Source organism: Macrobrachium rosenbergii, chromosome 6 (genome assembly GCF_040412425.1).
Source record: "Macrobrachium rosenbergii isolate ZJJX-2024 chromosome 6, ASM4041242v1, whole genome shotgun sequence".
Classification (NCBI taxonomy): domain Eukaryota; kingdom Metazoa; phylum Arthropoda; class Malacostraca; order Decapoda; family Palaemonidae; genus Macrobrachium; species Macrobrachium rosenbergii.
The window spans coordinates 17,691,845-17,707,319 of NC_089746.1; the positions used below are offsets into that span (position 1 = coordinate 17,691,845).

The window sequence follows — 15,475 nt, forward strand, 5'->3', positions numbered from 1 at the left end:
CGCAGGTGCGGACCCTATTTCCCCGTGGGACCGTCACCACCTTTATAGACCTTTCAGACGCATACTATCACGTCCCGGTTGCGAGAAATTTCTCTCCTTACCTAGGGTTCAGGCTGGGAAAACAAGCATACCCGTTCAGAATCATGCCATTCGGGCTCAACATAGCGCCCAGAATATTTACCAATCTGGCAGATACAGTAGTCGACTTCTTGGGATTCCAAATAAACAGGAAGAAATCCCGTCTACTCCCAGCTGATCAATTCCAGTGGTTGGGAATCCAATGGGATCTAAACACACACAAACTGTCTCTTCCGCCAGCCAAAAGGAGGGAAGTAGACAAAGCTACCAGGCTGTTCCTCAAGAACAAATTAGCCTCTCATCGTTCCCAGGAAAGATTTCTAGGCTCTCTTCAGTTCGCTTCAGTAACAGATTGGTTAATGAAAGCCAGACTGAAGGATATAAACAGGGTATGGCGAAAACGAGCCAACAGCAGAAACGGAGACAAGATGTCTCTAATTCCGCCAATATTGAAGAAAAGGCTTCGACCATGGTTGACAGTCAAGAGTCTGGCAAGGTCAGTGCCTCTTCAATTTCCCCCTCCATCGCTAGTGATCCATACTGATGCTTCCCTAAGCGGGTGGGGAGGATATTCCCAACACAGGAAGTTCAAGGAACATGGTTGGCAGTATTCCGCCAGTTCCGTATCAACATTCTAGAGGCAATGGCAGTTTTTTCTAATATTAAAGAAACTACGTCCAGCCAGACAGATTCACATCAGGCTGGTGCTGGACAGTGCAGTAATTGTACATTGCCTAAACAGAGGGGGCTCCAAATCGAGCCATATCAATCAAGTTATGATAGCAATTTTCTCTCTGGCAAGGAATCATCATTGGCACCTGTCAGCTACCCACCTGGCTGGTGTTCGGATTGTTATTGCAGGCTCTCTATCCAGGACAACTCCGCTGGAGTCGGAATGGTCCTTGGACAAGACATCGTTCGGGTGGATTTGTCTTCAGGTACCGGATCTCCAGGTAGACCTGTTTGCCACAGAGAGCAACCACAAGCTTCTGTGTTACGTTGCTCCCAATCTAGACCCTCTAGCTCATTCCATAGATGCAGTGTCAATCGACTGGAACAGATGGCAAAGGATCTATCGGTTTCCACCAATAAACCCACTGTTGAAGTTTTACACAAACTCAGGTCATTCAAAGGTCAAGTAGCTCTTGTGGCACCCAACTGGCCGAAGAGCAATTGGTTTCCTCTTCTGCTGGAGTTAAAGCTCCGGCACAGATTCCCAATCCAAGTTGACGCAAGTAGTGCAAACTCGGACTGTGTCAGCTTCCTCAAGAATTCTGAGTGCCCTAGCTTTATGGACTTCTTGAAGTTTGCAGCTCAGTAAGGTGCTAACATTGACCCTCTTAATACACTGTTTGTAGAATTAGATAAGAGGGAATCTACATTTAGTCAGTATGACTCAGCAGTTAAAAAGTTAGCATTAATTCTAAGGGAATTTAAGGCTCAGATAATGACGACGAATCTACCAATCTCTATTTTCAGATCATTATTTGAGAAAGGGCTTGCTACTAGTACGTTTACTACAACAAAATCTGCTTTAACGAAAATATATCTTTACATGGCTTTAATATTAACCTTATAGACTCATATTTTTCGTCAATTCCTAAAGCATGTGCTCGCCTTAGGCCAGCAACCTGTCCACACACGGTTTCCTGGTCCTAAAATGCCGTACTTAAATTGGCATCAGACACTGATAACGGTTTATGTACATAACCGAGTCTGTTAAGGAAGATGTTAATTTTAGTAAGTCTAGCCTCAGGAGCTAGAATTTCTGAACTGTCGGCCCCCCTCTAGAGAACTGAATCATGTTGATTTCCTCCCGTCAGGAGAAGTCCTGTTGTCTCCGGATCCCAAATTTCTAACAAGAATGAGGATCCACGAAATAGTTGGTCTCCTGGGAAGGTTATTCCCCTTCCACAAGATCTGTCTTTATGTCCAGTTAACACTTTAAAAAGCTTATTTAAATAAAACTTCTAATAGAACTTCAGGTCCTCTTTTTGTTAGGGAAAGTGGGGGCTACCATTTCCTTAAAGACCATCAGGCAACAAATTCTTTATTTTATTAGACAGGCTAACCCGGATTCAGTACCTCGGGTACATGATATTCGGGCGGTGGCCACCTCAGCTAATTATTTCCGCAAATGAATTTTGTTGACCTTAAAAACTATACGGGCTGGAAATCACCAACAGTACTTAAACGCCACTATCTTCAGTCCTTAGGGGCTCTTAAATATTCCACTGTAGCTGCAGGAAGTGTTGTTCCTCCTGACCCAGCTCAAATCTAATATATAACTTGTTTATCCTTGTTATAATGTATTCTTGTCCTAACTACCTATGGGTATTTTCTCTCGCCTACCTGCCTCGCTTGCTTGCCCTGCTTCTAGCCTCTTAGGTCAGGTCTGCCCCACAGCCTGACTCCTGCCTGTAACATTGAGATTTTGTTTTTAAGTCATAATCTGTTTAGCTTTAAATATCTTGGTGTGGTTTATTTGGTATTCTTAGGCTATGTGCCTTATAGTTCTTGAATTACGTTTTCAACTCTATAATTTAGGGTTATTAAAACTCAGTATTGTTCTTTTAGTTTTATTTAGTTCTGTTAAGGTATTCCTGTACATGGTACCACCAAGCTGTTGTATGACTGATTCTCTGTTACTATTTCACTGGGTGACACAGGTCGAGCCCAGAAAAGGGATTTTGACAACGGAAAAATCTATTTCTGGGGGACGACCTGTGTCACCCAGTGACCCATCCCTATATTGCCTTTCCCACCCGGATAGCATACCAAGCTTGATGGGTGCTAATTTTGAGGATGACCTTGGCAGGTGCGCGGGGTGCGTGGCAGCGAGCGGAGGTAAGGGTTAGATCGGCTCCCCTCTTTTGGGGACTTTGAGAATGGAGAAATCTGTTGGGCGAAGCATCTGTGATAGTGGCTTCCACTCACCCCTTAGTGCATACCGACACCTTTATGGTGCTCGATCCAGGGGTAGTAACCTTGGCATTGTGGATAGCTTTTTTCTCTGGTATATTTAGCAATATTTATACCTAGAAATGTGTGCTATTGGAACCATTTCACTGGGTGACACAGGTCTTCCCCCAGAAATAGATTTTTCCGTTGTCAAAATCCCTTATTTAGCTATGTTAGCATCTTTATTTTGCCCAGGTGTCACAGTGATATGCTTTATAGTATCAGAGGTCCTCTCTTTACAGTAAATCAGTGAATACTTTGAGGCAGTGTTATGGATATTAGTTTTAAATGATAATGCATTACTGTCTAAAAGGGTTATGTTCCTGTGCTGCAGTTCAGATTAATTGTTATTTTGGATGCTATTTATTGAGTTTCTTTATCTGTTTGATTTACTCATATTTTTTCCCCTTGCTCATGGTTTTACTTCAATTCCCTAATATTTAATGGAAAATTTTCCTGTGAAATGTTTAAGTCAGTATTCCATAAAATTATGTGTGCATTATGAAAAATAATACAGTACAGTAACTCATATTTTGTATCTGCACTCCAGTGGACCCCTGCCTATTCACGGTACTTTTCATATAGAAATATTCACAAATTACTGTATTTTCATATCATTTTCGTGACTAAATGCACTTTTTTTGATAAAACTATTAAAATATTCATGTATAATAATCTTTAGAGGGGTTTTTGGCATTTTGAACTATCAAAATAGGCAGCTATAAGCGTGTTTAGAGGAGTTTTAAGTATTCGTAGATTTGAGCTATTCGCAGGGGTTAGTGGTATGCATACCGCGCGAATACTGGGGGGTCGACTTTATATGGATACAGTAACCTCCCAGCTTATGAGATGCATTTGGGATATGGCTTTATAGTATGTAGCAGATTTGATAGATAACAAAGACCCCATAGTATACCTTACAATTTAACTTTCAAGATATCCCGCAGCAAGCTGTAATTCCATACAATTTGTATCCTGAGCTACCTTGTACATTCTACTTACTTCATTTGAGCGATTTATGTGCAAATTGCGTTAATGCTCACTAGCAAAAGGCTAGCATAACAACTTGGCTGATGTATGAGGAATTCTTATAAATTGAGACCTATTTAGATATGGGCACTGGTTATTCTCTCAACTTGATCTTAAACATTCAGAGCCATAGAGTTGTTTACTGAAATGTATTTTTCAATTAAAAAGAAATTACTCCAAAATTATTGTGAATTGCTTTAATTTCTTGAGTGATTGTCAATTAAAAAGGCTTCCTTGACTGATTGACAATTTAGAATATTTGTAATGCCTGTTGCAGAATTGTTAATTTAGAATTTTTCTAGCAGGTAACTGATGGTACATTTCTTCTGCAGGTATAACATGAGGTCTGGACCCAAGAGAAAAGGGGAAATAAGTGCATATTCTGTATTCAACCCAAATTGTGAAATGATTGATGGAACATTCACTGCAGAACAGTTTGAGCGTGAACTGTTGCACAAGATGTAGCTATGAAGAGAATTATTTATTTTTTATAGCTTTTCATTACCTGCTCATATGTTTGTATTGATATGTGTGAAACTTTCCATTTATCCAGACTTTGAGTTAAAATGCTGATATCAAAATGAGGGTGTTGGGTTAAAATGCTGATATTAAAATGAGGGTGTAGAATTAAAGCAGGGAAAACTTTTATATACTCTTTACAAGAACATCAGAAATGTATGCCCCTACAAAGTGCAAACCTTATATTGTACCTGAGCTATGAAGTCCAGTATGGTAGAATGATGAGCATTCCAATCTGAAAAGTCTCCTTTTCTTTCATTTGCTGCATCAGCTGTCAGAAGATTATTTTTATTCCTCTACATCTTTTATCCTTTTTGGAATAAATTGGTTTTATGGTTTTGTATGTTTGGTCAAGGTATACAGGCCTGTTGGTTATCCTCAGTGCACTGCAGACACAGTAATCCCCAGCTAATCACCTTGTTACATTTTATTTATGTGAAATTTACTTTTAGCTATTATTTCATTATGCTTTATACTTGTAAAATTCACTTTTACTTTATTCTTTTCAAATTCTATTTTACAATTTATAAGGATTTTAGATCCAAGTAGATTTTGAATATCCTGTTGACTGTGGTTCGAGGCATTGCATACGTGAGAAGCATTGCAATTTGCTATGTCATGAATACAACCATCTTTCATTAAAGATCCCAACAAAAACACATGAAATGTTTGGTTTAGTATGCTTTCCATTTCATGATATGCCAAACAACAAATTGATTGCAGATATTTACTCATGCAATTTGTTAATTACAGATTTCATGACCTTAATGGTAATTTTAAGTACAGTACTTCCAAATTACAGCATTTATGTGGTGTTGTATTACCTTTTTTTCTGCCCAATTCTGTTATACAACTTTTTTTCTAAAACATTCAAGTTGTATGTATATTGTGTTCTTTTATTACCAATTGATATTTGGGTTTTAGCATTATCCTATTTAGGCAATTGCTGTGAATTTTGTTTAAATGTATCATGGTTATGATTTTGCCTCTTGATATAACGCAAACCCCGCTTGGTCTTAGCCTTGGTGTTTGTTGTCGTATTATGTTATATCTTTTTTCTTTTACGTACCCAAGGAGAGAAGCTTGTCTCTTGCCACCAACCATTCCATTTTCGAACATCATCTCAACCTCATTTTATCGAACATCCTTATTCTTCATCTTTGTTCTGTAGTGTTTTATCTCTGAACAAGCAGAGTTTTTCTTTTGACTACACAATTACTTGGAATGTTGTAATTTTTTAGTCTTTCAGATGATGTAGAACTTGTGAGGCTTTGAGATGGAGGAAGTTTCTCTTGCTACAGTGTGGTGGTTTCATAACACGTCGTACGAGACCTCTCCCTGCCTTCCAGCATGGATTCCCCCTCTTCCTTGACATGAGGAAGTGGAGATAGATGTTGCAGGACCTTTAGATAGAGTTTCTGATTTCAGCAAGTTGTCTCAAAGACCAGTAGCTGTTTTGTCTATGGTTCTTGCTCCATCCTTTTGGCGGGGGAGGGGGGAAGTTGGCATTTCTATGCCCCTCCCCCTTCCTCTCGTTCCTGTTTTGAAGGATGAGAAGTCCCAGTAAGCTTTCCTTGATGAAGTTTCTTCACCTCCCTCGCTCTTTTCATCATTGTATGCTGTATCGCAGTTTCTCCATCTTCTTTTTTACCTTTCAAGAGAGTTGGGTGGAAGTATACATGGTGACTAGAGGAAGGCAACTCGCCATCAGAGTGACAGCCAACAAGCCAAGTTCAGCCAGTCAGTTTCGGTTCAGGTGTGTGTCATAGCTTCAAGAGCTACTTCATCCCCCCGCCTTTCGACGTTGGATTTGTTGAGCCTTCTTCGTGTTTTGCTGTAGGCCACAACCGTCTTCCCGGATGTACAGTACCTCCCAGTCTATGCATCTGCTGTCAGTGCTGCTCCCACCCAGATCATCTTCTTCCCCCTTTCTTCCGTTGTCCTTTGGGACATGGACAAGCTTATCTTAAGTGCCAGAGTAGTTCCTAGCATACTTGGATTTCTCTTCCCTGCATTTTACTTTTAAGAACAGTTCCTGGGTGCCATTTTCAGCGAAGCCGCCGCAGCTTTCCAGACATCTAAGCTGAAGATATGCTCTCCAAGGAAGGAGGAATTCGCAGTCGCGCAATGTTGCATGACCATGTTATTTGCTTCATGTTGTATGAGGAGGAAGAGAGAGGCCCTGGGTAGGCAGATGTAGCCTTACCCTTGCCACAGCGTTACACGGCCGTGACTTTTTTGAAGTTGCTACAGTTTACTGAATGTCCTTAGCCGAAGATTCGCTCTCCAGAGATAAAGATGCACGATCTTGCTACATGTCCTTCTACAATTGTTGCATGACCGAAATACAACTCTCTGGTTGTTTTAGCAGTTTTCTTCCCTCCCCTGTCTATGGACATAGACTTGGAGATTCTTCTACATAGCCTGAGTGAGTGTCAAGTATATGGATGTTTCTTCATTCCTTCACATTCCCGTTCAAGAATGTTGCCACGGCAGGGCACGTCCAGGGTCGCATCCCCATTCACAGTGAGGTTTAGAGAAGAACGAGAAGGCTTTTCTGAGGGTTTTTTCCTGTGTTTATGTGAAGGTTTCGTAGCAGATGGATCACTCTTCAGAGAATGTTTCCCTCCACAACGATTGTGTGGACGGTTGGCTGACATCCGCAGGACGTCCGTAACAGCCCCCCCTTACATTCACGAGGTTGTGATCAAGACCCATCAACATCATGGCACTGTGGGGCAGTGCCTCTGCTCTACCTTTCAAGAAGAATCCCTTGGCAAATGAGATCACTCTTCCGAGAGCGATTCTACCTCCTGGTCAGGCGAATGACATAACGGTGCTTCCAGGAAATTCATCAGTGGGACTTCTGTGAACGCCCGGCACCCAACACCCACCCATGTTCATGTGGAATAGTGGGCATGTCTTGCTTTCCCTCCCCCACTCACATCGGTGATTTTTTAGCAATCACGCCTGAGTGAAACCATGTTCATCCAAGTGGACTTCGACAGCAGTCTTCCTAGAGTGGCCAATATCCGTTCTGGTAATAACCACGTCCAAATGAACTGGACCGTTCCCCCAGACCCTTATGACCATCGTTGAATGAATGATGTCCTTTCACGACTGTTCTTCCACAGGTACTGTACTTCGACATTATACAGGTAGGATAGGAAACTTAATTTGTTCTTACTCAACTTTGGTTGTTCCTACATGTATACAAATCCTTGGTTTTTACATATGGGAAAGTAATCCCATACATAAAGGTGTAATTGTTTCTACTCAGCCTTGGTATTTGAATCTCTTCTGGAGTTGGGATGACTCCAGTCTCGACAGCACGGGTTTCTTCGGATCCCCATACGTTTCCGACTTCCTTGAGACGGGGCAGTTGCAAAATCTTATTCATCAGGCACTTTTCACAGGATAAAGACGTAGGTCACGGCCACGAGAATACAAACTGGTGGCCCTATAGGAGACAACATTGTCTCAGGGACAGCTTCGGCCAACCTCGCCTGATTGAGACTGTTCCTACCATCGTGTCTGAGGGGCAGCTTTGACCTTCCTCACCTGTCACCTGACCTTTCTCCACATACGAGGGATGACCCCCGGCCCCATTGACACAGCCTCCCTCATAGCAGTTTTTTTTTTTTTTTTTCACAGCCACGTTATACGACCATTCTTCAAGACCTGTACAATGTTATCCCCTCTTTCCACAGATCATCTGTAGCTTTCATCTACTGTCGTTTCTCTGGTTTTCAGATCGGCTTGAATGTATTCTACGCCTCCCCCTCTGGTTCCCTCGACCTCTCTGAATGACTCAGTTGTAATGTGGACTGGAGTCATTCCAAATTTTTGTAATGAAGTGCTTGAGACTCATGAGTACCAATCCATTTATGGGGTACACAGGGAACCAAGAGTGTGCCAGGTAGAAATGTCAGAGCTAGGATCGATCCTCAGGACGATACATTCTGCAATCTGTCTTAGCCATCATACAACCAAGTTTTGCAATAGATTTGAGAGGTGCCAAAGATTTCTTTGGTCCCTTTGGATCAAGAAACATGGAAGGCGTCCCTTCAAACTCCTTCCCTTTCCTGAAAGGAAATTAAGGTTAAGAAGTGGGAATTAGACTTAATTGGGCATTCCATGGTGTTAAGGAATGGTGCCATGGTACAGTAGTTCCATAGTCAACAAGGGGAGGGGTGCCAGTGTCCTTTTATCTCCTCAGTTGACAATGCAGATCCACAGGTTTGCAGTAGCACACTGAGCACATTCCAGGGAAGATGGATGTATGACAGAAGTTCGGTCGGTAGGGTTAGAGTTAGCAACAATTGGTCTTGACAACTCCAACGTTCCAAAGGACTGTTCGATCTAAGAAGACGGTCAGGTTAGTCCTTCAATCTTGACACACCAAAACTGTTACTGTTTGGCTCTGTCTTTCTGGACTGTGGGTATAATAGCCAATGACATACCACAATGAAAAAATCGCTTCTTGTCCGATCAGCGAAGTTTAGCAACAATTAAGTCTGTTAAGTACTTGGATAGGTGACCACCTGGGAATGGCATCTAGATGTCTTTCACATCCATGGTTAGCAACATTGGGGCTGGTCAGTACTTGGATAGGTGACCTCCTGAGACCTCCAGATGCTGTTGGTGTCTAGGAGACGTCTTTCATACCCATGATTCAAGTCTTGGGCTTAAGACTTCCTGTTGTTCTGCCTGAAACGCTGGGTGATCCGTTTCCAAGGACCCTAAAGGCTACCAAGTACTCAAGGGCCCTTTGCGTAACCACTAAAGGACTTCACTTCCAAACTAGATGGTGACGACTTAGGTGGAACTAATAAGTGTCCAAGAGCTCCATTTCTTTTGACATTATGTACTGATCAAACGGACATACTACACAGCTGACATAGTGGACAACAATACGTTTCAGGCGAGATTTCATAAGGTCAGGGCCATTGGCCTACCCCTAGCATTCAGGAAGAACCTGTCGGATAGTTACTAAGAATGGGAATGCGGTCACAACAGACCACATTTGCTTTGTTTTTACCTTTGGGACGTTACCCATAGATCCTTGGACCTTTTTTGCCCCCTTAGGTTCTGTGGTGGTTTCCCAACAATCATATAGCTAACCCAACTCTTGAGGACAGGTGGCATCTTGCTTAAGGTGTACAGCTACAAAAGAGGCTGGGTGGGTGTGTGTGTGTGTGTGTGCGCACATGTGGGACTGGCCTCCTACCTTCTGAGGGACGATTAACAAGCTTTCACTTGGTGGACAGGTGTACATGCAGGTGTTCTAGATGACTGAGTGTCCTGTCTATATTCTAGTTCTTTTGGGATTAATTGATGCAGCTTCTACTCTCTGTCTAGCAAGGGGAGAGGGACTGACAATGAACAGACCTGTTGGTCAGCTTGCATTATTGTCCCCAACAAATGGGTTCAATCAAGCCTATCTTCAAAGCAGTGATGTTACATTCCATTTATTTGAAAGGGCTAGGAGTCTGGCAGTTGAACATCACACACATTGAACAGATCAGAGGCATTGGTCTCCTTCCTTTTGCTCATGTATTGCTCTTACATGACCAGGAAAGCCCCAGGTGAAGCAAACTACCAGACCGTTCAGAGATTTGCTCAGAATCCTCCCACCAAGAAGTAAGTCTCTTCTATGCGAAGTCCAAGGGTTTGTATAAATGTAGGAACAAATGACAAATTTTTAAGTAATCTGTATTTTTCCTAACACAAACCCCAAGGTCTTTACATAAATGGCCCACCTTTAGCCAAAGCTCATTCCGCTCCCTGGGCCAAAAGATAAAGATTGACTGGATGACAATGGTAGCCAGCGACCAATATCCACCTTGTTATTAGTTATAACACTTGCACTTATAGTAAATCCCCTATGTAAAGAACTCAGGTTTGTATTTTAGAAAACATAAATTACTTAAATTTGTCAAATTAATTCGTGCTTTATAACCCATTATGATAAGTCATATTCCAGGTAGATCTGTAGTTGCACCATTATTCAAAAAAGAATGTACACTATCTGTCCAGCTGACTACTTAGCACAGCTCTTACCTCCACACACATTCCATTATTGTGTTCATGACCTGTATTCTTAAACACTTTTTTTTCTACTTTCTTACCTAGAACCACAGATTGGGGTGTGTGTTTAATTTTTTTTTGCTCAGTACCCCAGTTTGCATTATCGGCAGTTAATTTTCTAATTCCTATGCAATTTTTAGCTTTTATCCAAATTAAAAATAGGATACAAAAAACCTGCAGACTACCATTTTGATATTTATTTAAAGTATAATACAATTAACAAAAACTGTATAATGTATACAAATATTATTGCAACTATTAGAATTTGGAGAAATAAACCATAAGCAAGATTCCAACGCTTTATTCTTCTGGAAAAAAATATACACTGTACAGTCGATAAACCAGTACTGACTGAGTTAAGAGCCGTAGCTTTGAGCAAAACACAATATGTACCATATGAGATCCTTAGAGGAAAGAAAGAAAAAAAAAAAAAAATCAACAAAGACTCTTAGCCTTATGGTTCCACTTCTCATGGCTCAAGGAAACCATATGAACTCCAAAAATATAAATAAAACAAAACCAACGTTACAGTATATGCATGTCACCATGGTCACAGGAGTTAACATTTTAATAACCTTTCCTCATCAGATAAGATTTTTCAACATAATTATCACTAGCTGTCTGGGATATTGATAAAATGGAAGTCATGTGGTCAATACATAAAAATTATATACTGTAGATCATTACCACGGTTGATATTTGGACAGGATTTACGAAGTTAAAAACTGACTTTTGTAATGCCACTGTTTTTGCAAACAATACGATACTTGGCAATGTAATAAAGAATTGACCTGCCCTTTAAAAAATCACAGAATTGTAAAGCACAGGTTAATCCCTTGTACACTGCATTCTCAATCACAGCCAAAATATATTTTTCCTATTGAACTCACTGTAGTTTGCAAGATGAATGTCACGTAACTACAAAAGCCTTACGAAGGATCCCTGAACAAAAGCTCAACTAGAAACTACAGCAACATAATCAATAAGGTGGTCTGTAGGGAGAAAACTATGCTGTTAAAACAAAATACTGGTTTATTTTCACATAAAAAAGAGAGATGATTCCTTCAAATCGCAGATGATAAAAGCATGAAATGACAATGAATAAAAATGACATGAAATAATTTAGTCACTAAAATCACCACTGCTGAAATTAATGAAATGAATATGAAGCCTGCCGAACTGGCAGTAGCAACTTGAAGTACATTTGGACCATCACTTAGAAGACAGGAAAACACATTTTTTTTCTTTCTTAATTACTTCAGATACCAATAATTTCATTATTGGTTACAGTTTGTGAAATATAAAGTAATAAAGTTTGTAATACAACCAGGCTCTTTTCATAGTCACTGGGATGTGGAACTTTTTTCTTTTTACACAACGTTAACATTTTCAGGAACAACCATTGTCTTGCACTATTAGTAGCTGTCAACCCAGCATTGTTCAGTTATTCACTAGGATATCACATATCCACCTTGGAACACTTCACAGCTCAATATTTACAATATAAAAACTCCACTGTACATTTTCACCTCGGCAACATTCAACATCCATAAACTAGTTTCTCATGTCTATTAGGAATATTCACCATTAGTTTATTCAAAGAGTTCTGGCGATGCTTGTCTTGACAAACTTCGTGTAACTCTTACTCCTGGCGATGTTTGAGTTCCTACACTTTTCAGTTCTACTGATGCTGTGAGAAGTGCTTCCAGTTCCCTTGGTGAGACTAGTGGCTTGTCCCTTGGCTTCATTCCATCACGTCCACTATTTCCTTAATGTTCAAAATCAAATGAAAGTGTTAAGTGGAAAAAATCTACACTGCATTAAGCACCTACTTCTATGAAAAATACTTCATCTCAAGGCTTCTTAGAATTATTCTTGGTTTATTATACTAGTACAGTAGTCTGAAAAAGTCATTTGTGTGATGTGGCTGAAACAGTTATGTGAGTGGCTTCACGTACAAGACCCCGTTCTGCATTACATTAAAATTTTAATATTGATGCAAAACATCATGAAAACAATATTGACTGAAGTATAAACAAAATTTTTGTATGTCCTTACTTTTTAAAAGTAGGAAATGCCTTGAACAGCACAGAAATGGTTTTTGAGGAAACAAGGCAAAAAATAAATTTTTTTTCCAAAATTCCTTATATCATGAAGGTCTTCACCACCTACCTTCTATACAACCAAGTAATGCACTAGTAAAATGCTAACTACACACCAGTTCACACAAAAATTTGTACTGTGTTGAGTTGTGAGGTATACATTAAAGCTTCATCTGTTTATGAATGATGAAACACATCTTACATATAGAGAACAATATGACCATGTAACCAGTGAGATATAATGAGATATAAAGACCACAAGCTGTACCCTAAATTCATAAGACAATTAGGTCTTATTTTAACGATAATTTATATGTAATGACTAAAGGTAAGCAAATTTCAATGACAAATCTAAATAATAAATTCAAACCAGTATACTACTATTTATGTGCAATTTAGTAAAGTGAATACATAGAAATATGGTCAAAAACTAAAACTGACAGTTACTGATAACATTCAAATAGCTGCCAGTCATACTGTCAAAAGAAAATACCTTTTTAATACCAAATCTCATTTACATAACATTGGTACCTACTGAAAATATCTGCTTTTCTTACATGGTATTAAAGTTTCAATATTGTTCATCAAAATCCTAAGTATAAAATTAACATAAGTAAGCATTCTTAATGCATGGTTTTAAATGCAAAAAAACATACTAAATGTTATCTAAGGAATTACCATTCTACCAACAGACAACAATCAGATAAAATTAAAACTGAGAAGACAACAACTAAATGGAAAAGCTATTAATTCTGCAGATGACTATCATATAATTATGAAAATTGTCTTAAAATTGTACAGATATATACCCATGGATTATATTCTACAACAATCACTCAATGAACTGTACAAAATAAAGGCACTATGAGAGAAAGAGAAAGGAGAGAGACTTGGTGCTACCTTTTTTCTCTGAGCATGTTCCCAGCAATGTGTATGATAAAATATGTGGTAAGTACCTAAGATTAGAAATATACCATATCTTTGGTTGTATCAATTTTGTTCTCATACAAACAATGCCCTTAAATCCGCTTGTCAAGTTAATGGCAAACATTCCCTGAAATTCATTTTGTCTGTCTTCCATTAACACCTGGTAGTGTAAAAGGATTTTTTTTTTTTAACCTTTAAGCATAGACTTAGACCTGGTGAGAACAGGGCCTCCAAACTTCGACCTCGTCATAATAGTATATGTTGTCAGCACAGAGGACACGCAGCTCCATGCCAAGCGAACCCAACGACTGGATCTAGAGCCTGTCAGAAATTTTGTGGTAATAGGTTTCTCCGTTCCAAAAAGATTTGATATGTCTCTGATTCATAAGGATTTACAATAATGCCTTCCTGTTGCTTTCAACTCGACTAAGTAAAATTGCTACAATTGGACTCAAAATTCCGAATAACCACAATCATCAGCAAATTGAAATTACTCTCCTTCAGAAAATCAATGTGCACATTCTAGAAAAGTGGCAAATACATACGTAATTCTGTTTTTAACATCTACAATGATCAAAAGTTTCCCACGCTGAAACTAAGCCTTGAAGTATGTCACCTAACAGCATGTTTCATGCAGCTGTTAAGAAGCAAATTACAAAAGGGAAAAAAATAAGCAAATGTATACTAGACTTTAATTATTAATAAAAAGTTAAGCGGGATATTTTACATTTATTTCTCTTACTAATGTCACCATCTATTCATGTAAGACAAGATATATTTTTCAAAAATTGAACTGACCTCAGCAGAGTATTTCATACACAGCTTAAACAGGTGTCAGCAAGCTATTCTAAAAATGAATACGTCGAAATAAATTTATCTAAAATGAGGGTCTTTATCCTTTTGAAGATATCTCTTTAGATTTACAGATATGGCACTCAGTAATACACAATGAAAAATAGATGGTACATACGAAAGAGAAAAGAACGCAAGTTCTAGGGGTGTGAAGCTACGGAATTCATTTCATAACCAAGGAAAAAACCTGTTGCATATTGGAACATGCACCTGAGTACACTAATGGCCTTGCTGCTCTTAACTGACCAAAGTAATATTGCCCTGATAAACTTCAAATACTCAACTATAGTGTTTTCTAAGCAAGTGCTTTGTCACGTAAAACCACAGTACAGTAAAACCTCACTTTAACGGACCAGGAGCCAATGGACATCAGATTTAATGGACAAAATCTGGCCAAGGCTAGAGGCTGCTGCTGTTTACATTTACTTTTTACTTGAGCACCAACTTCAGCATGTGTGCAAAATTGGAACTTGCCGTATATTTCTGTGTATAAGACAACCTTTAGATAAGTTAAAAATTATGGCAAATTTTAATGAATTTATCTCATATCTTTAGTATAAAATATGAGACAACTGCTAAATTACAAAACCATCTGTGTATAGGCTAGTTTTTGCAACAAAGGTATCTTAAGAAATATTGGTTATGTAAAAATGCTCTTTTACTGATTGTATCCTTAGAAATTCAAAATAAATGAAATAAAGCTGATTCTATATCGTGTTTTTCCTACACGTCGCCTACAATGAAAACACTGTTTTGTTTACGTCTCATCGCCAATCACAAAGAACCCCTAACAATACAATACTGTATGATAATTATTGTCTGCATGACTGTATTGTTCTAAACAGTTATTTACCACCAAAATAATAATGAATTTTCAATAAAAAATTAATAATATGTTACCCTAAATGTTATTACTA

The 15,475-nt window shown here is 39.1% G+C and overlaps 2 protein-coding genes across 9 annotated transcripts in view; one reads left to right on the forward strand and one right to left on the reverse strand.

Annotated features, from left to right (window-relative positions):
• Saysd1 (SAYSVFN motif domain containing 1) overlaps nt 1-11,120 on the forward strand; it is a 30,878-nt gene extending 19,758 nt beyond the window's left edge. Inside the window, exon 3 of the mRNA XM_067105030.1 lies at nt 4,401-11,120. Within this exon, the coding sequence (XP_066961131.1) occupies nt 4,401-4,533 (133 nt within the window). The 3' untranslated portion in view covers nt 4,534-11,120. The remainder of the gene's footprint in view (nt 1-4,400) is intronic.
• Nucleotides 10,964-15,475, reverse strand: part of LOC136839251 (serine/threonine-protein kinase VRK1-like) — a 172,604-nt gene continuing 168,092 nt past the window's right edge. For 5 of the 8 annotated variants that reach the window (XM_067105023.1, XM_067105024.1, XM_067105025.1 and 2 more), the window contains one exon: nt 10,964-12,445. In XM_067105023.1, coding sequence (XP_066961124.1) covers nt 12,270-12,445 — 176 coding nt within the window. In that variant the 3' untranslated portion in view covers nt 10,964-12,269. Of the gene's footprint in view, nt 14,028-15,475 lie in introns of all 8 variants that reach the window. The other 3 variants (XM_067105028.1, XM_067105027.1, XM_067105029.1) reach the window with 1 other exon arrangement.